We start from the raw sequence: 21,620 nt of genomic DNA, 5'->3' as shown, positions 1-21,620 counted from the left end.
CACCCCTTCTCCCCCCCTCCTGTCTGACCGTACCAGGCCAGCACCTAACTACTACTTCCCCAGCCTGCACCACCTGAGGTATGAGGTGGAGGATGGCATCACCCCCAACGCCAGGCCCGTACGCTTCGGCTACGACCCCCAGACGTTCCCAGGATTCAGCTGGAGAGGTTACGCCATCATGTCCCCTGCGCAGGTAAGACACATGATGATGCTGATAGGTGGACCTTAAACCTGTTCCTGCCTGACCTGCTTGACATCTTGATTATTTAACAGTGGCTTTTTTCCCCTTCTTCTCTAAGCCTCATTTCTGGTGTACATTCTTTGTAGAAGTGCTAGATGCTGCTACAGGCATTTCTTATGATGAATATGCTTGGTGGATGGTGTTGGCTTTTGTGGTGATTGTTGTGGTGGTAGTGTATTTCTTTTGAGTGTGTTGGAGTGATTGTCGGCTGTACAGTAGCAGGCCACTCTCCCAGTCAGTCCTAACCCTGGTGTGTGTCAGAAATGGCACCCTATTCCCTGTATAGTGCACTACTTTTGACACGGCTCTGGTCAAACGTAGTGCCCTATATAGGGAATAAGGTGCCACCCCTGTTTCTCCTCAGCCAGAGGTGATCCTATCGTTAGCTGTGGGTTTCCCCGGCCCCTTCCACATAATGGTTCGCTACGTCACCACTACCCCCCGCAGACCCACACAGGGGCGGCGGGATAGGGGGCGAGCTCGAGCCAGGATCTTGGTGGTGGACGAGCCTGATTTTCACACTTGCTGTGACTGTAAGTGATGGGTGTTTCCCCTCTGCTCGGCTATAGCCTGGTCCCGGATCTGTTTGTGCTGTCTTGCCTACTCCTGTGGTCGTGGGACCAGGCTAGCTCTGCTCTCCTCTGTTGTTCAGCTTACTGCTCCGTCTTCCCTTTCTAACCCCCTTCTATCCATCTACCTTGTCTACCAGCATGGCCTTCTAGTCTACTAACAGTATAACTGTACCCCCCCCCCTCCATCAGCTGTGTCTAACTCCTGTCCCTGCAGAGTGAAGTGAGAGTAACAGTGCATGTGGACGAGGCAAGGCGATCCTTGTTCCGACTTGTCCTGCGGTACGCTAACCCCAGCAGCCAGGACAGTGTGACTGGTGGTGTAACGGCTACCTATGTCCGAGGTGGCCAAGGTAAGGCTGCCTCTCTAACTCCTGCTTCACACAACGTCATATTCGTCTCCTATCAAGCAGAAACAGTTTTATCTCCCATGCACCCCTCAAAAACACAGATGCACGGATACACTTACAGTATAGGCTGTAAAAGTGTTTCATGCAAGTCTTTCCGTGACCTTTTGTTTGGCAATGCTTTACTACAGGGATGGGCAACTCCAGTCCTCTAATTCGCGCGTTCTAATCTGAAGATGAGCATTAGTTGATTATTGGAGTCAGGTGAGTTCGCTGGCTGGGACAGTGACCAAAGTGTGTCAGTTTAGGGTGGGCCCGAGGTATAACATCAACGGTGTGATTAGGCACCCCATGCCATTTCAAGGTAGTAATGCAGGAATGGGCAACTCCAGTCCTCGGAGGCCTGATTGGGTTCACACTCAGGCCTCCGAGGACTGGAGTTGCCCATTCCTGCATTACTACCTTGAAATGGCATGGGGTGCCTAATCACACCGTTGATGTTATACCTCGGGCCCACCCTAAACTGACACACCTCAATTCGTCAACAGCTTGGCGATTAGTTGACTAATTGAATTAGGTGTGTCAGTTAAATCAGGTGTCCCTGTGGAGAGGGTTGGGAAACCCTGTCTTAGACTACATGAATACACATCAACCTTGGTGCTGTTAACTGTAAGGTCTTGTGTTGCTTTGTTTAACTGTATTTAACTGTATCCTGATTGGTTGATTGAATGATTAATTCATTGATTGGTTGATTATATCCTGCAGGGTCAGGTCAGAGTAAGGAAGTGGTGTTTCCTTCTAGCTCCTCCCCTGCCTACCTCATGGTCCCTGGGGACGGCTTCGCTGAGCCCTTCACACTGACCCCTGGGAAATGGATCATACGCATCCAGGCAGAGGGCCTTCTACTGGTGAGGCCAGGACTGTTAGTCTGTGATACCATCTGTCAGTGACCGAAGAGAAAAAAGAGGTTGAGGAATAGGTCATAAATGTGTTCTCTCTCTGCTCTCCACTGCCCTCCCAGGACTACTTGGTGCTGCTGCCCAGTGATTACTACGAGGCTCCCTTCCTCCAGGAGAAGATCGCCCAGCCCTGCACGTACACATTCACCACAGACAGAGACACAAAGTAATCCCCGTGTTCCCCCAATGCTCTTTACCAAGGCATACAGTTCTGTCAGCTGCATGTTGGCCCCAGACAGTATATCTAATTCAATGTATGGACTGTACATACATGTAGTCTGTGCAAGGTTGTGTTGTTTAAACGCATGTTATCCCCAGACTCTGACCGCAGTTGTGTCTGTCCCTCACTCACTCACTCACTCACTCACTCACTCACTCACTCACTCACTCACTCACTCACTCACTCCCTCCAGCTGTCTGCTGTATAAGCACATGGCAATGAACAGGTTCAGCTCTGTGCTGGGCTCTCAGGGCCAGTTCTCCAGCCAGTGGAGACGCAGGAGGAGACAGGCCCTCGTCCGCCGGCCAACTCCAGCCCACCCCGAGATGGCGTCGCTCACCGGGAGACAGGTGGGTCTAGGTCTGGGGCTCTGCTGCGCACACACACACACACACACACACACACACACACACACACTGAAATACGCTCACAAACATACTTTTTGTCCCTCTGATTGTGATGGTTTATGGCTTTTATTTTATAGTTGGACAGTAAATGCGTAGTGTGACTCTGAGACGCTGCATTTGCCCTCCCCCATGTCTGTGTGTGTGTCCTGTAGGCCCAGTTACAGCTGAGCCTGCGCGTGTCTCCACCCGGTCCCTACATCCTTGTCCTGGAGTATGCCAGCGAGGTAGACACGGTCCAGAACGTCAACCTCATCATCGCTGGCCAATCAGAGAGTCATATCCAGGCCAGAGCCAACATCTACAGCTGCCATTACAGGTTTGTGTGTGTACTGTACGTTTACTGAGAGTGCAATGTTCCGTTCCTGTCCTTCAGTAGTGTTTATATCGTCTGTACTCGAGAGGTGGGGTTGGAAAGTCATTTGTGTGCATTTTGTGTAATAAACCTGTTTTAACGCAGCTCTCCAGCTCTGTAATACCGTTGGTCATTGAGGGTGTTCATCCAATACTTGTCCATGCAGCTTCCTTTGTCGCAGTGTGGCGGTTGACGGAACCAATCGCGCTGCAGTGTTCCAGTTTACCCACAAGGCCGAGCTTCTTCTACAGACCTCCACAGCCTCAATGCTGCTGGTGAGAAAGAACCCTTTTATTATCCGTTGCATAGCAGCAAGATCCTCATAGCAGCAGCCTCTTCTGCTTTGCCGTCCTTTTTTATATTGCAGTGTGCATATTCTCTAGTAAATGGAAGGGAACCGACTACCGGTACCTATAAAAGTGAGTTCATGTTCAAATGAAATACTTGTATTTCCTGTTGCCATTTTGACTGTGTATTCCTCTGTAGTATAAAGTGTATGCAGTGCCCGCGGAGGAGTTCTCCATGGAGTACCTGGACCCCAAGGTGCTCTGCGTCTCTGTCCACGGACGCTTCACTGAGGACAGGTAAGCCGCCTTAACTCATAATACTATGTTGTAATGCCAGGGGACTTTAAGTGGCTTCTTCAAAATAGACCAGCTGGTGTTTTTGACAACTAGCAATCAGCAGCAATGAGCAAAGGTGGTAGTAATAGTCGTGCCTGTATTTTCCAGGTCGAGGGCTTGTTGTGCAATCAGTAGCAGTGTCTCTGGGGGGGGTAGATCTGTTTTCCAGGTGTGATTCAATGCATTCCTCAGCCAGGGTCACTTAACTAAGGCTGTCTGATAGCCAGGCCAACTTCTCCTCTCCACCTAGCACACCTGGGTTCAACTAGTACTTGTTTCCTTCCAAATACTTAAAGCTGCACTTGATTGAGCTTTCCTGATGCAATGGAACCAATGGAATAGTCCCGAAAAGTGCTAATTTGTACTCTGGGCATAATCGAGCCTTCAAAAGTATATGAAAGAAAACAAATCCGATTTGAACACTGGTCTGACAGCCAGTGACCACGCCAGAATGGTTGCTGCTGATGACTAGTTGTCAGCAGCACCGGTCCTGTTATTATACAGATAGTTTCTACAGGCTATTTTTACACCGCTTTCAGTGTAAACTCCACTATTGTTTAAGGTAATAATCAAGGTGATATCTCAGGGAAAATAAACAGTGAAAGTGAGGGGGAAAACCCTGGTCAAGACTGTAACGGTTTTCGTTGGTGGAAGAAGGAGTAGACCAAAGCGCAGCGTTGTAAGCGTTCATGTTGTAAATTAATCAAAGCTGAACACTAAACAAAATAACAACGAGGAATGACAAGAACGAAACAGTTCTGTCAGGTGATCCACACAAAACAGAAAACAACTACCCACAACTCAAGGGCGAAACCAGGCTGCCTAAGTATGGTTCTCAATCAGAGACAACGATTGACAGCTGCCTCTGATTGGGAACCACACCAGGCCAAACACATAGAAATACAAACAGAATACCCACCCACATCACACCCTGACCAAACTGAAAATAGAAACATACAAAGCTATCTACGGTCAGGGCGTGACAAAGACACTTGTTGTTTGATGCTGATGGTTCAGGCACATTACAAAAGGCCTTTCCTTTCATGTTGTTCTGCTGTTTCCACAAAGCAAAATAAGGAGGGAAAGCATGAAAAGATCAGCCCCACATCAGGCCTGAGAAAACACATAGCTTGCCAAGAATTGGTGATAAGAGGATTGATAAGGACTTAAAACCGAGAAAAGAAAGAGTGAGGTTTTGACTCGAAGGGACTTTTTTTTTTTGAGATCGCGAAATGAGTCTTTGTTGGTCAGTGAGAGTGGATGAAGGAGAACGATAGAGTTAATGGTGTTAAGATCAAGTCTGAGGGCATAGGGGATTGAGGTTTGCTCCACTCAAGAAAAGTGTGTGTGAGAGATTTAGGGGCTTCTATACATTGATGAGAGAGAATGTGATAGTTATAGGATGTCTATATGTGAAAGCTGTTTACTCCAGGTCACAGGTCACAACCTTTATGTGGTCACTGCCCCTGCTAATAACCAGTCGCATTGTATCCCAGTAGGGCGTAGCAAACACGTCAGAAGCTGCTTCTGAAATGGACCCTGGTCAAATGTAGTGCACTATATGTAGGGAATAGGGTGCCATTTCAGACTCAGCAACCTTCCCCTCCTGTGTTCCCCTTTCCTTCTTCCCTCCAGTCAGTACTGTGTTCCTAGCCAGTACGACAGGCCCTCCACAGCGCTGGTTCTGGACGCAGCTCGGGACGCACACCCCTCCTCCCCACATGCCGTCCCCCAGCAGAGGGAGAGTGAAGAGTGGAGACGAAGACGACAGTCAGGGGCTGGGGGCTTCCCTTTCCATGGAGCCCAGAGTGAAGGGGTACTACTCAAATCACCCCAGGTACATGCATGGAGCTGGGCCTGTATAATTTATTTTACCTTTATTTAACTAGGCAAGTCAGTTAAGAACAAATTATCATTTTCAATGCTGGCCTAGGAACAGTGGGTTAACTGCCTGTTCAGGTTTGTACCTTGTCAGCTCGGGGATATGAACTTGCAGCCTTTCGGTTACTAGTCCAACGCTCTAACCACTAGGCTACCAGCCGCCACAATGCTGCTGCTACTGCTGCTGCTTGGAGTGGGACCAAGCACTGGAAAGCATGTGGGGCTTGAGATATGAAGCCCACAGCTTCACTAACATTAATGGCAGTAACATCCCTACAGGGTTACAGTATATAGTTAACAAGCAGGTTTTTAAGTGTTACGAAGCACATTTCTGTGGAAACGGACAACAAAATCGAATTTGATCTTATTTCTGTGGCGTTTACACGTTTCTCCACATGTTGTGTTCCTTCTCTGTTCCTCTATTCCTCCAGACCCAGATCCGTTTCAGTGCCAGGGTGCCAGTTCCTGGCAGGTATGTGTTTGTGGTCCACTACTGTCAAGCTGAACACACCACCTTCCCTGTGGAGGTACGGGTGGATGCCGGACACACGTGGGCCGGTGAGTTTAGTGCGAAATGTAGTTGTGTGAAGCCGTTGATCCAGATTGATATGGTGGGATAGAGAGTGTATATGATCCAGGATCTTACTGACACCGACATCGTCCTAGATGTAATGAAATGGATGTCTACTCAAAGAATGAATGCGATTATCAATTGTCATGAACATGCAGTAGCAGCTAGTCCCCTATTCTATGGTAGTATTGTCTGGGAGAGCCTGTTGTGTGTTTTGGGGGTTCTAGTGGACTCTGGAGCTCGGGTGATTCCCTTTTAAGAGGGGATCACTCCTCCCTCCCCTCTCCTCTCTCCTCCCCTCTCTCTCTCCCCATCTTTCCTCCCCATCATCTCTCTCCTCCCCGCTGTCACCCCCCCTCCTCTCTCCTCCCCTCTTTCACCTCTCCTCCCCTCTTTCACCTCTCTTCCCCTCTCTCACCTCCCCCTCCTCCTCTCTTCTCTCACCTCCCCCTCCTCACCTCATCTCTCCTCTCTCTCCTCCCTGCTCTCTCCTCTCCTCTCTATCTTCTCCTCTCTCTCCTCCCTGCTCTCTCCTCTCCTCTCTCTCCTCTCCTCTCTCTCCTCCCTGCTCTCTTCTCTCCTTTCTCTCATCCCCGCTCCTCCTTTATCCTCCCCTCTATCTCTCCTCCCCTCCTCCTCCTCTCACCTCCCCTCTCTCTCTCCTCCCTGCTCTCTCCTCTCCTCTCTCTCCTCTCCTCTCTCTCATCCCCGCTCCTCCTTTATCCTCCCCTCTCTCTCTCCTCCCTGCTCTTCCTCTGTCCTCCCCTCTATACCCACTTCCCTCTTTTTACTCCTCCCTACTACTGCTCCACCCGCCTAATACACCCCCTCTCCTCTCATCACGCTTTCTCCTCTCCTCCTTCTACTACTTGCTCTCTCTCCTCCCCTCTATCTTCCCAAACGCTGGTCCTTCTCCCAATCGCCCCTTCTTCCTCTACGACTACGCCTCCTTACACCCTGCTGCACCCCCACCTTCCTCTCTCTACCTCAGGCACTGTGAATGCCTCTTTCTGCCCGGGGGTCTCCTGCTGCAGGGAGGTGGTCATCGCTGAGAGGCGCATCGCTCTGGACCTTCCTCAGCAAGACATGGCCATCTCTCTCAAGGTTCCACCGGGGAAGACCCTCACTCTGGTCGGTTTTTTCATGTCAGCCACTATTACTCTATCAATTAGCCTACTTACAGTTGATCATTATTGCCCATAATGTAAGGAGGAGAACACCTTCCTCAGGAAAACATTCACTCTCGTCCTATGTGGTTATGCCTGTAGTGTGATTCAGGAGGATTTAGGAGTCTAGGATATGCTGTACTAGACTTTTTTTAGTCTCCCACTGCAGATAAGACCAACCACAAAACAGTTCAGTATCGCTGAAATACCCTGTGGTTTGTGTGTTTTTATAAATGTTATCATTGTTAAGTCTGTCAGGTAAAACCGTTTCTTACGCTACGGTAAGTCTCAAAGTGGGCTTTTCTGAGAGAGATAAGCCGACAACATTGTCGTTTGGTTTTGTACCGCTTCTTCAGGATTACATCTTGGTGGTTCCTGACGATAGCTACACCCCTGATCTCCTGAAAGAGAAGCCGTTTGATAAGTCCTCTGATTTCACCAGGCAGTGTGGAGGACCAAGCTTTTCTATAGAGTGAGTATTCAGTTCAGTGATCGTGTGCCAGTGGGTTTCTCAAGACTTTGACCAAGCACAACCATGTGCCCTGTGGAATGTAGTCAACAGCTTTGCTGAGTGATATGAAGATTAGGTCATTCAGTATGATTGTAATTGCAGGATCATATCATGTTTATTTGAAACTTAAATTTCGACTTTGTGTGGTGAAATTAACGGGGGGGTGGATTATTATAATATTTTTTTAAGGGAGTAGTTGTTTTTAATGTGTGGATGTAAACACGATCAATACTCAGAGAATTTCATAACTACTTTATTTGATTGACCCCTAACCCCGAATGTTTTCTTCCTGTTCCAACAGCCCCAGAACGTCCTCCCAGTTCTGCAGAGACTCAGCCCGCTCCCTGGTAGCAGCCTATAGTGACGGGGCCCTGCCCTGCTACTGTGACAAATCAGGGGCCACGGTGCCCACCTGTAACCCTGTAGGGGGCCAGTGTCCCTGTAGGCCCCATGTGATCGGTCGGCAGTGTACACGATGTGCCACAGGATACTATGGCTTCCCCTACTGTAGATGTAAGTAGATTTCAGATACTAAAATGACTCACACATAGTTTCTTACCCTAACCTGTCTATGCCCCCCCCCCTCAGCGTGTGAGTGTGGCCAGCGGCTGTGCCACGAGGTGACAGGTCAGTGTATCTGCCCGCCCCAGACAGTGAAGCCAGCCTGTGATGTGTGTGAGAGCCAGACGTTCAGCTACCACCCTCTAGTGGGCTGTGAGGGCTGTGACTGCTCCCCCAACGGAGTCAGGTCCAACGCAGGGAGAGACTGTGACCGTGACACGGGACAGTGCACGTGAGTAGAGCTCTGTGTAGAGACTAAATCCACATAAAAAATACTACAGTTTACTATAGAATACTACAGTACTTACTATGTAATTGTGGAGTAAACTGTAATCTACTGTATAATACTATACTACACACTGTAGTATCCCTCGATCATGTGTAGTACTTAGTGTAGAATGGTATAGTATACTGTGGAGTATCAAATCAAATCAAATCAAATTTTATTTGTCACGTACACATGGTTAGCAGATGTTAATGCGAGTGTAGCGAAATGCTTGTGCTTCTAGTTCCGACAATGCAGTAATAACGAACAAGTAATCTAACTAACAATTCCAAAAAAACTACTGTCTTATACACAGTGTAAGGGGATAAAGAATATGTATAGTTGGCATAGTAAAGTGGCATAGTTAAAGTGGCTAGTGATACATGTATTACATAAGGATGCAGTCGATGATATAGAGTACAGTATCAACGTATGCATATGAGATGAACAATGTAGGGTAAGTAACATTATATAAGGTAGCATTGTTTAAAGTGGCTAGTGATATATTTACATCATTTCCCATCAATTCCCATGATTAAAGTGGCTGGAGTAGAGTCAGTGTCATTGACAGTGTGTTGGCAGTAGCCACTCAATGTTAGTGGTGGCTGTTTAACAGTCTGATGGCCTTGAGATAGAAGCTGTTTTTCAGTCTCTCGGTCCCAGCTTTGATGCACCTGTACTGACCTCGCCTTCTGGATGACAGCGGGGTGAACAGGCAGTGGCTCGGTGGTTGATGTCCTTGATGATCTTTATGGCCTTCCTGTAGCATCGGGTGGTGTAGGTGTCCTGGAGGGCAGGTAGTTTGCCCCCGGTGATGCGTTGTGCAGACCTCACTACCCTCTGGAGAGCCTTACGGTTGAGGGCGGTGCAGTTGCCATACCAGGCGGTGATACAGCCCGCCAGGATGCTCTCGATTGTGCATCTGTAGAAGTTTGTGAGTGCTTTTGGTGACAAGCCGAATTTCTTCAGCCTCCTGAGGTTGAAGAGGCGCTGCTGCGCCTTCCTCACGATGCTGTCTGTGTGAGTGGACCAATTCAGTTTGTCTGTGATGTGTATGCCGAGGAACTTAAAACTTGCTACCCTCTCCACTACTGTTCCATCGATGTGGATGGGGGGTGTTCCCTCTGCTGTTTCCTGAAGTCCACAATCATCTCCTTAGTTTTGTTGACGTTGAGTGTGAGGTTATTTTCCTGACACCACACTCCGAGGGCCCTCACCTCCTCCCTGTAGGCCGTCTCGTCGTTGTTGGTAATCAAGCCTACCACTGTTGTGTCGTCCGCAAACTTGATGATTGAGTTGGAGGCGTGCATGGCCACGCAGTCGTGGGTGAACAGGGAGTACAGGAGAGGGCTCAGAACGCACCCTTGTGGGGCCCCAGTGTTGAGGATCAGCGGGGAGGAGATGTTGTTGCCTACCCTCACCACCTGGGGGCGGCCCGTCAGGAAGTCCAGTACCCAGTTGCACAGGGCGGGGTCGAGACCCAGGGTCTCGAGCTTGATGACGAGCTTGGAGGGTACTATGGTGTTGAATGCCGAGCTGTAGTCGATGAACAGCATTCTCACATAGGTATTCCTCTTGTCCAGATGGGTTAGGGCAGTGTGCAGTGTGGTTGAGATTGCATCGTCTGTGGACCTATTTGGGCGGTAAGCAAATTGGAGTGGGTCAAGGGTGTCAGGTAGGGTGGAGGTGATATGGTCCTTGAATACTATAGTAAATACTGCAATATTTAATTCGCATATATCCTGTCCATTCCCCTCCTCCATATCCCAATTTGTGCCACCTGTAAGTGAGAAACAAGTATAGACCATATATTGTGTTCCCTATGGTTATAGAAAAGAGCAGAAGCTCTGAACTGTCTGTTCAGAACCCAGTCCTACCTACCTACAGGTGAAAGAAAATTTGCTGTAGGTTTCCTAAAGGAGAAAGCTCTCCGCTTCTATGTCAAAGATTATAAGAAAATGAGCACTACAGTAAATACGACAGTCCGCAAACACACCACAGTAAATACTTAAGCAATGAGGCCCGAGGCGGTGTGGTATATGGCCAATATACCACAGCTAAGGGCAGTTCTTACACTCGTGCCTGGACAGAGCCCTTACCTGTGGTATGTTGGCCATATACCACAAACCCCCAAGGTGCCTTATTGCTATTGTAAACTGGTTACCAACGTAATTAGAGCAGTAAAAATAAATGTTTTGTCATACCCTTGGTATGCCAATCAGCATTCAGGGCTCGATTCACCCAGTTTATAATACAGTTTATACAACGGGTGGGTCTAATCCTGAATGCTGATTGGTTAAAACTGGGTTCCAGCCGGTGTTTATTCCACAAGTTACCACCGGCTAAATCTATGACATTAAAATGCTTATATACTCTGTTCCATCTGACTGTAGAATCCACTGTCTCATCAGCCCAGCCAGTCACTTTATAAACTTGATCTTCGCTATAAAAAGCATCTAGACATGATCTCACATTTCTTTTATACTAACATTTAGTTTTCAACAGCAGAGATTTGTATAAACCTTGCTGTCTGTCTATCCGACAATTTAAACATTGTTTCAATATTCAAATTCAATCTCCTGCTGTCCCATAGAAATGAACGAGTCGGGAGTCGGGACGAGACAGACAGGCAGCGTTTCTCAGTCGAAATCATGAATCAGCATCATGTACAAAAAAAGCTCAAATGAAACGCAGCTAATTTGCGGTCTTTCCAGCTTCAATTTGAAGTGATTGTTACTGTAGCTGTGTTGTTGGCTAGCTCCTCTGAACAACAGTGTCCTGGCGAGTGAGCACATTTTCTATGCCAGGCGAAATACATGTCACTACAAAACAGATTAAACAAATGCAGCTACTTTGCTGTTATTCTGGCTCCACTATTTGACGTGACTGTAAGTTAGCCGTAGTTGGCTAGCTAGCAAGCAAGGGATAAGAACGTTGTGGTTTGGCAATGGAACATTTAGAAGGAATGACTGGGTCACATCCATAGATACAGAACAAAAAGACTGAACGACTGGGTCGCGACTCTGGCAACCAAACCAATAGAATGAACAACCAGCCGGATTGGGTGGCAACCCTAAGATTTGTGTCGGGACTATATCTTGTGGAATTAATAAAAATAACGTTTTAATCAAACATCATCACTTAAATATACTACTGTTATTTTACTACAGTATTTATACTATAGTAAACTGTAAATACTACAGTATACTGCAGTGTAGTCTGCAAATACACTACAGTGAATACTATTGTATTTCTTACCATAGTATACACCAGGGTTACCCACGTTTTCTGAGTAAAAAAAAAAAAAACTTTTTTTTTTCCACCAGGAATTCAGCTGATTTTAAAAAATCTTTTCCCAAGTATTCCCACTCATAATCGGGAGACAAGTCATCGTATACAAATATAAGCAAGGTTTGAAATGATGATGTTTTTGTGAAATATTACATCTGTTTGGGCTTCTTGCGGTCAATTTGCAGTCTATTTGTCAATATGTTCCGGCCCCCAGACCACCCGCTCAAGAAAGAAATCATCCCTTGGCGGAATCTAGTTGGTGATCCCTGGTAAACACTATAGTATTTCATATAGGAAACACCACACACGGTAAAGGTTGTGGAATGCTGAATGAGATTCTCGTAGCACCTTTCCTCTTATAAGACATGGCCAGTAGCTGAATATTTCAACATGCTGTGGATGAGATTTCCAAGTACAATCATGTTAATTGTATGTGTATTTGTTCTGTGTGTGTGTGTGTGAAGGTGTAAGCCCAGGATCGGTGGGCGGCAGTGTGACCGGTGTGCTGCAGGGTTCTACAGGTTCCCAGACTGTCTCCCATGTAGCTGTAACCAGGGAGGGGTCACACCTGATATATGTCACCCAGACACAGGACAGTGCCTCTGCAAGGTGACTTATAATGCTGTGTGCTTTTAAACAATCATTCGTAATATTAGGATTGTCTAAATGAAGTGTAAATTCGCAAATAGTGTGTTTAATCTAAGTCTTTAACATGTCGACCAGACTTTCTCAGGGTCAATCATCGAATTTAGCCTCAAATAGTCGCATCTGTAAAAAAATAAATAAACTAACATCTCCTGAGGGCTTCTCTACTGGGAAACAATGTGATTGGTTATTAGCAGGGTCAGTGACCAGGACAAGGTTGCGACCTGTGAAATCTGGAGGTAACAGTAAGCATCCGTATGTCTTGTTGTTGTAGAGGAACGTGCAGGGGGCCCGCTGTGATGCCTGTAGAGACGGGTCCTTCCACTTTGACCCCTCCCACCCCAGAGGCTGCGTCAGCTGCTTCTGCTTTGGAGCCACCGACCAGTGCCAGAGCTCTGGCAAGCGCAGGGGGAAGGTGTGTGCGTGTGCATGCGTACATGCTTGTGTATGTGTGTGTGTGTGTGTGTGTGTGTGTGTGTGTGTGTGTGTGTGTGTGTGTGTGTGTGTGTTTCTGAAATTTTATAGGCATTTTCATTGATACATACTTTCCGTGCCACAGAAATGTGAAATAAGTTGTAATTACACTGTACCTGTTCAGACACATGATCAAACCCTTATCTAGTTAAAGGATCCGTGTTGAAACAACCCACATTCCATGGAGTGGATATACCCACAGCTTTGCCACACCTGCAGAACATAACTCCATTGCACACAGCATGCTATTATATTCCTATGTACATAATGGCATTTTACCAAACCATAGGCCGATAATATATAGTACAATCCTCTTTCCCTTTGCCTCCACTAGTTTATGGACATGCGTGGCTGGCGTCTGGAGAGGGCTGACCAGGAGGAGGTGGCATCAGTCCTCAACCCGTCCAGTAACACTGTGGTAGCAGACGTACAGGAGTTGCCTAGCACTACCCAGCTCCTCCACTGGGTGGCGCCACCATCCTACCTGGTAGACCGGGTGAGTAGAGAGTGGAACTTGAGAGGAGGACATGTACTGTTGGAATAGAATAGCTCAGTTTAAAAAAAGAGGACATGTTTCCGTAATATTTGGAAGTTCTTTTTATATCAGACTTGAGCATTTTTAACATTTGATCAGTTGTTATTTAGCTGTGGATTCAGTGACAAGAACAGAAGGAGGGCTTCAAGTAGCTGCCATTGAGCCTAAATACCAGTGCTTTAACAGTTCCACACTGGGTCCTGTACCAGTCCCATTGACTGTGACTGATAGTCAGGGTTGGGGAATAACTGATTACATGTATCTGATTACAAAAAACTAAATGTAATCAGTTCTGTTATACCATCAAAAATATTGTAATCAGATTGCAGATATTTTTGAAAAACTAGATGATTTGTTCTTGAATTACCTTTAAATTCAGAAATTATTTTTGGAAAAAATACATTATGACACCTTTCTGTTTTCTCACTGACATTCAATTCAGCATTGTTCCACCTGAGCTAGTCTGACCACAAGTCAGAGACCACTTTGATGACACACCAAATGTGTTTGTTGGATCCTTTTTGTCTTCTTCTAATGTCTCTTAAGGGGAAAGTAATCCAAAAGTAATCAGATTACGTCACTGGGTTGGGGTAATCAAACATTGACGTTACTGATTACAATTTTGGACAGGTAACTAGTAACTGTAACGCATTACATTTAGAAAGTATCCTACCCAACCCTGCTGATAGTGTTCCGCTCCTGTCTCAGGTGTCGTCCTATGGGGGCTACCTCACCTACCAGGCTAAGTCCTTTGGGATTCCCAGTGAGGGGATGTCGCTGATGGACCGCAGACCTGATGTCCTGCTCAGTGTACGTACATTATGACACATTGTATCATCACTCACGGCTAATTATGACATCTCTCTAATTGGTGTATAAGTCATATATATATATCCCAGTGTTATTTGTCTGCAAATTTCTCAGGGCCAGGAGATGACCCTGGTCCACATGTCCCCACATACCCCTCATCCTGACAGACTCCACCAGAGCAGAGTCCAGCTAGTAGAGGTACAACCGAGTCCTTATTCCATCTGTTGTGAACACATATAATAACATTTGATCAGACCTCAACATTTCCAATCCCTCACTAACCCCTGTCTGTTCTGTTTAGGGGAATTGGCGTCACTCCGGCACCAACCGTCCTGTGTCCAGAGAGGATCTGATGGAAGTCCTGGCAGGGCTGGTTGGTCTGAGGGTGCGGGCCCTCTACTTCACCCAGAGCCAGAGACTCAGCCTGGGGGAGGTGGGCCTGGAGGAGGCCACAGACACAGGGGCCGGGGGCCCTGCCAGCACCGTGGAGGAGTGTGCCTGTTCCCCTCTCTACAGAGGAGACTCCTGCCAGGTGAGACAGATCTCATTCACTCTTAGTCCCCGAGGTGCCTCATGTAGATCTACAGGGATCATATATAATACTTTTAAAGTAACTGCCCAGAGTTTCCAGATGTCTATGAAATATGACCTAGAATTACTTACACTAAGTGTACAAAACATTAAGGACACCTGCTCTTTCCATGACATAGACTGACCAGGTGAATCCAGGTGAAAGCTATGATCCCTTATTGATGTCACTTGATAAAGTCACTTCAATCAGTGTAGATGAAGGGGAGGAGACAGATTAAATAAGGATTTTAAACCTTGAGGCAATTGAGACATGTTTTGTGTATGTGTACCATGGGCAAGACAAAAGATTTAAGTGCCTTTGAACAGGGTGTGGTAGTAGGTGCCAGGCGCATCGGTTTGTGTCAAGAACTGCAACGCTGCTGGGTTTTTCATGCTCAACAGTTTCTCATGTGTATCAACAATGGTCCACCACCCAAAGGACATCCAACCATCTTTACAGAACTGTGGAAAGCATTGGAGTCAACATGGGCCAGCATCCCTGTGGAACGCTTTCGACACCTTGTAGAGCCCATGCCCTGACTAATTGAGATGGTTTTGAGGGCAAAGGGGGAGGGGGGGGCAGCGGGGTAAAACTCAATATTAGGAAGTTGTTCTTAATGTTCTGTACATCCAGTGTACAATATGATTGAAATAGTTTTCCTTCCCAAAATGTTTAATTAGCTATGACAAAAATAAGCTTTTATGTGTTGGAATGGTGTGGGCTTACCTCAACAACAGAATGGTGTGGGCTTACCTCAACAACAGAATGGTGTGGGCTTACCTCAACAACAGAATGGTGTGGGCTTACCTCAACAACAGAATGGTGTGCTGTCTGTGTGGTGGACGATTCAGTTTGTCTGTGATGTGTATGCCATTGCTACCCTCTCCACTACTGGTTTTGTTGACGTTGAGTGTAGTTATTTTCCTGACACCACTTCACACCTCCTCCTGTAGGCCGTCTCGTCGTTGTTGGTAATCAAGCCTACTTACCTCAACAACAGAATGGTGTGGGCTTACCTCAACAACAGAATGGTGTGGGCTTACCTCAACAACAGAATGGTGTGGGCTTACCTCAACAACAGAATGGTGTGGGCGTATACCGTCATTAAAAATATTGCGGGCAAGTAGATCGCTGATTGGCCAGCGCATCATCCTTTTAAAAGTGAGATTTTCACTGGGCAGTTACTGAGAGAGTACTCCAGAGTTGCCTTGGTGTTTTTGTTATTTTGGAGATGGTAATGAGTCCAAGGATAGGTGGACTTTTTAGCTCTCAGATGCACATCAAGTGTGTAAGGGCTGGGGGCTATGTCCTAGGGGTCAGTTTGGGATTGGGAACGAGAGGGGGCGAGACGGGAGAAAGTAAGAGAGAGAAAGAGGACAGTAGGGGCTGAGAGGGAGAGGTGTCGACCGACCAATCTAGTCATTTTGGAGAAGAGAAGAGCGAGACCTGCCCTCCCCGCTGTGGGGTTTTTGTCGTAACACGCCCTAACAATGGTGCCACGCCCAGCCTGGGGTGAGTGAGGTCACTGGCAGGCAGAGGAAAAATCCATCAGCTCGTTGAAGAGCCAGCGGCTTAAACAAGCCTTTGTGGAATGTCCCGGAATAAAGTGTGTGTGTTTCATCAGCCAAGCCCAGTAGCCCGAGGGAGAGGGATAAGATGCACAATCACGCAGACATAATATTAAAGATTATACCACTGCTGTAAACCGCTCCGTAGTCATAGTAACAGCAGTTCAAATAAATACAATTTTTAAAAAAACATACAGTACGATATTTAGAACGTTAGAACCAAATTCTTCCCTGAGGTTGTTTAGTACGCAGGTGGTTCTCCTACTCCAATTAGGAAAAGTTGCACGGAAGCATTTTCCCCCTCAGAATCCACGTATTAAATGGAACGACTGTAAATGTATGCATTTTCAGTCTGGACAATTCCACGGTAACAGAGTGATGCTGAGACTCAGATTTTTTACAGAATGACGGCACAAACCACACAAATCGTCATTCTGTTACTGAACTGAAATGTGGTTTTGTAAAAGGTGCAGTGAATTAAAAAGAAAAAGATCCACTAAGCAGACATCACAATTTTCTGGTTGCTAAAATTGTAATAGTTTGCATAATTTCAATTTGTGACAACAACAAAAAAGCAAGTAAAGTGTTACTGAATCATTGCACCATCTAGACCTCTGTGAAATATCTTTTCCAGAACCAAAAGTATTGTATTTTCAGCTGTTCGAAGCTGAAAGTAAAAGACAAAAACCAAACGTAAGAACGGGAAGCATAGAAATAGCGCTTCTTAGGCTTGTTGTCAATAAGAATGACAGATCTATAACTCACGTTTCTACGTGAATTTGGTCGGCTCTCCCAAATAGTTACATATTGCAGCCTTAAGTCGTCATTGTGCATAGAGTTGTATGGTTTGTTTAACATTGCCATCGTGGTTTCAGCATCACTTTGCCCGTGTGCATCACTTTGCCCGTGTGCATCACTTTGCCCGTGTGCATCTCTTTGCCCGTGTGCATCACTTTGCCCGTGTGCATCACTTTGCCCGTGTGCATCACTTTGCCCGTGTGCATCACTTTGCCCGTGTGCATCACTTTGCCTGGGAGATGGACAAGCCAAGGAAGCTTTGATTTTGTTTCACTGGCAATAACTTATTAACAAAGTGAGACCCTAAAGGCCCTGATTGACTTTGTAGTAGATTTTCATTTGACTTTCTATATAGTTGTGTAGTAAACTGTAGTATACTGTATAATACTATACTACACACTATAGTATCCCTAGATCATGTGTAATGCTTAGTATCGTATACTGTAGAATACTATAGTAAATACTACAGTAATACTATATTAATATTACAGCAAAAACACTACACTTTTTTAACAGTATTAAATGCATACCCTGCCCATTCCCCTCCACCTTATCCCAAATTGTGCCACTCATAAGTGAGATACCTACATGACAAATCTAGACCATATACTGTGTCCCCTATAGGTTACAGGAAAGAGCAGAAGCTCTGACCGATCCGTTCAGACCCCAGTCCCACCTACTTACAGGTTATGGAGAATGTGCTTTTTCTTTTGTATTTCTCCAGTAGGTTTCCTTAAGGAGAATGTGCTTTTTCTTTGTCAAAAGTAATAGAACAGTAAATACTACAGTAATGTCCTCAAAAACACTACATTAAATACTACAGTAATGTCCTCAAAAACACTACATTAAATACTACAGTAATGTCCTCAAAAACACTACATTAAATACTACAGTAATGTCCTCAAAAACACTACATTAAATAGTACAGTATACTAGAGTCAGCAAAAACACTACATTAAATACTACAGTAATGTCCTCAAAAACACTACATTAAATACTACAGTAATGTCCTCAAAAACACTACATTAAATACTACAGTAATGTCCTCAAAAACACTACATTAAATACTACAGTATACTAGAGTCAGCAAAAACAGTACAGTAAATACTACAGTATACTAGAGTCAGCAAAAACAGTACAGTAAATACTACAGTATACTAGAGTCAGCAAAAACAGTACAGTAAATACTACAGTATACTAGAGTCTGCAAAAACTGTACAGTGAATACTATAGTATTAATACCATAGTATACTATAGTATTTCTTCATGTGGGTTGGTTGTTGTTTTCCCCATTTTGCGATTGTGCTCGAAGCCCTGTTACCATAGAGAGAGCATGATCTACCTGTGTGAGTGTGTACGTGTGTGGGAGACGTCAACATCCTCTAGTCAGGTGTGTTCAGAGGAAATGGATAATATGTACCCTGCGGCGCTAGAAAAAGGAGAGGCGCCCTGACACATAGCCGGGCGTGGCATCTGGCATCCTGGGACATTGTTACTCACTACCCGACACCAGATAGTACATACACAGATCCAACTAACTACCACGCCCAACTGTCTCCACTGCTATGTGTTTGGACTGCATGATTCAGGTGTGACTGCTGCTCCTGCACTGTCTGGAGGTTTCCAACCATTATTCACAGAACCACACAGTCACACTGGCATGCTCACACACATACCCTGTGAACACATCTATAGACACACTTCAACACAAACTCACTCAGGCTCCCAGGTGGAGCCCCACCCTAGCAACCTTTTTATATGTGGATGAGGCGGCTTATGTAATGACGATTTTCCTGTCGACCCTTTGTGTGTAAGTGACATTGTATTGTCGGAAGTGGTTATAGTAACGAATGTGTATGGACAGTTTGATTTTGAATAAAGTTTTTTTTTTTTAAATGAACCTATTTTCGAGGCTCTACATGTTGTCATGGAAAATATTGATGTTTTTTCCAACAACCAATGAGCAACTCCGCCATCAATCCAGCTCCATATTGAAAATTGAGATTCCTGAAAGGACAGTCTCTCTGGCATGTTAGTTAAAAACACTGGTACGCAGACTAGACATATTCATCCCCTCCTGGATCAAGATCCCTGTTGCCTAAATTGTTTTGTGCACTTCCAGTAATACCGTACAGAAACGGTTTGACGGTATGAACATCTGGATAACGCCCAACCCTAACGCGCACGTTGGTCAGCGTGTGGGTGTTGCTACACTGCTCTGACTGCGCTGCTGACTAAGGTACTGTAGGTGAGTGGAGAAGGGGCGTGTCCTCTACATGTGGGAGTGTGTGTGTGTGTTTAAGAGGCAGAGGCAGGGGAGAGCAGGGAGTTAATTCAGACGAAACGTGAGCCATGTCAGACACGCGTGTAGACAGCCCCTGGAGAGCCAGAGGGACAGGCTTGCTACTTCAGACCCTGCTGTGGGGGATCTTACTGGGACTATGCAGCGCAGGACACAGACCCATTACCAGGGAAGAGAGGAACCGCTATCCCAGACAGCATGACCGAGAGGCACAGAGGATACATTATCCTTCCCTACATGACCAGGGCGGACAGAGAGTACATTACCCCTCTGTGAATGACCAGGGCGGACAGAGAGTACATTACCCCTCTGTGAATGACCAGGGCGGACAGAGAGTACATTACCCCTCTGTGAATGACCAGGGTGGACAGAGAGTTCAGTATTCTTTTGTGAATGACCGAGGACAGATTGTTCAGTACCCGTCTTTTGACGACCAAGATGCCAGCTCTCAGATCCAGGTAAAACGATGGATTTCTGTTGGGTTACAAATAAACTTACTGTAATGTATGCTTTCCTGCTCCGTGTGCGAGGTAGACTTGTAGGATATCAGTGGACTTCCAGACCGTTATCCTATAGAGCGAAGGGTGTGTTTGGCTTTTGAGTGGCGGCGGTGCGTTAAGGATGAATACACACTCGTCTTGTGCCCAGCGTGGTGCTGGTGACACGACCCACTCGGGATTTGGGACATTGTGAGATCAATCATTCTCTGTCGCTAGGAAGGTTAGCTGACGTAAACTCTGATTGCCTGTATCTCCTCAAACACTGCCACTTTGAATGGCGAAGTGTTCTTCTGTGTGGGAGCGAAGTGTGTCGTTTTGAAATGTGTGTTTTTTAGGATTCTGTTCTGTTCGTGATAGAATTCGCGTTCACCCAGGAGGGTCCCATTGAGATAGAAATCACTTTCAAAATTCTGTTTTTCTGTATGACATTGTTGTATCTATGTATTTTGATGTACCTGTATTAATGTCTGTGTGTTTCTCTGTTCCAGAAATGTGCTCGTGGTTACTATAGAGACGGCAGTGGGCCCTACCTGGGTCGCTGTGTTCCCTGCGTCTGTAACGGCCTCGCCAACGAGTGTGACGACAGGACTGGGAGGTGCCTGGTAAGAACACACCCTTTTTTGTAGATTTTTCTATTATTTGTTATTGTTGTCGCATGATCGCAAGGGAACCCGCAAGTATGTGCGTCCTGTACATACCACGAATCAACTTGAACTCGAACACACACAGTGCTTCTGAATTACAATCATTCAAAACCTGTGAGCCTAAAGAAGCCCTCAAGGAATTCAGTGATAACCACTTGGGCAACACCTGCTATGTCAGCCTATGTGACTCCATCAGGGTGAGCCACAGCCCAGTAGTCATAGTCTAGACCTCACACCCCACGCCACAGGGCATGGTGTGGCCATCCCACTGCCTTGGTGCCCACATACTGTTCTGTACCATGGACGGCTAACCACATGAAACTATTGGATGATGGTGATTATATATGATTGTGATATGGGTCTACATTAGCTGTCTCCCAGTGAAACTCTAGATCTCTAAAAGCACTCTATATTCTCCTTTCTCCCTCTCTCCCTCTCTCTGTCTCTCTCATCTCTCTCTCTGTCTCTCTCTCTCTCCCTCCCTCTCTTGTCTCCTCTCATCTTACGCATGCCACTCAAGACCAGGCCTGTGCCTCTATCTAGGCCTAAGGAGTCCAGGCTGAACACTCGTTCTCTCTGTACCATCAAAATCACTCTTTGGGATGAATTAGGACAGAAATGTTAGTCGTTTATGGTAGAGAGGGATGACAATCACCCTCCTTTTGAGATAAAAAAAGGGACATAATGTTGCCTGTCGTTGGATCTACTCTGGGCTGGAGTATCTCCGTGTGACTATGTCTACAGAAGGAAAAAGTGTGTTTAGACTCACAGTGGTATTTGTTCTGGACTTTTCAACAACTTAGTGAGGC

The 21,620-nt window shown here is 46.1% G+C and overlaps 1 protein-coding gene across 4 annotated transcripts in view; it reads left to right on the top strand.

Annotated features, from left to right (window-relative positions):
• The window catches only part of LOC112227373 (laminin subunit alpha-3-like), a 106,603-nt gene that overhangs the window by 64,220 nt on the left and 20,763 nt on the right, over positions 1–21,620 (top strand). For 3 of the 4 annotated variants that reach the window (XM_042307667.1, XM_042307665.1, XM_042307669.1), the window contains 21 exons: positions 37–193; positions 606–774; positions 1,923–2,065; positions 2,179–2,282; positions 2,530–2,686; positions 2,896–3,059; positions 3,262–3,370; positions 3,582–3,679; positions 5,354–5,555; positions 6,031–6,157; positions 7,162–7,301; positions 7,693–7,808; positions 8,149–8,360; positions 8,436–8,640; positions 12,429–12,573; positions 12,884–13,024; positions 13,418–13,579; positions 14,327–14,428; positions 14,543–14,626; positions 14,730–14,960; positions 20,656–20,769. In XM_042307667.1, the coding sequence (XP_042163601.1) occupies positions 37–193; positions 606–774; positions 1,923–2,065; positions 2,179–2,282; positions 2,530–2,686; positions 2,896–3,059; positions 3,262–3,370; positions 3,582–3,679; positions 5,354–5,555; positions 6,031–6,157; positions 7,162–7,301; positions 7,693–7,808; positions 8,149–8,360; positions 8,436–8,640; positions 12,429–12,573; positions 12,884–13,024; positions 13,418–13,579; positions 14,327–14,428; positions 14,543–14,626; positions 14,730–14,960; positions 20,656–20,769 (3,082 nt within the window). Of the gene's footprint in view, positions 1–36; positions 194–605; positions 775–1,027; positions 1,164–1,922; positions 2,066–2,178; positions 2,283–2,529; positions 2,687–2,895; positions 3,060–3,261; positions 3,371–3,581; positions 3,680–5,353; positions 5,556–6,030; positions 6,158–7,161; positions 7,302–7,692; positions 7,809–8,148; positions 8,361–8,435; positions 8,641–12,428; positions 12,574–12,883; positions 13,025–13,417; positions 13,580–14,326; positions 14,429–14,542; positions 14,627–14,729; positions 14,961–20,655; positions 20,770–21,620 lie in introns of all 4 variants that reach the window. The other variant, XM_042307666.1, reaches the window with a different exon arrangement.

The sequence above is a fragment of the Oncorhynchus tshawytscha genome, linkage group LG28, assembly GCF_018296145.1.
Source record: "Oncorhynchus tshawytscha isolate Ot180627B linkage group LG28, Otsh_v2.0, whole genome shotgun sequence".
Taxonomy (NCBI): Eukaryota; Metazoa; Chordata; class Actinopteri; order Salmoniformes; family Salmonidae; genus Oncorhynchus; species Oncorhynchus tshawytscha.
This window is presented reverse-complemented; position numbering and strand designations above follow the sequence as displayed.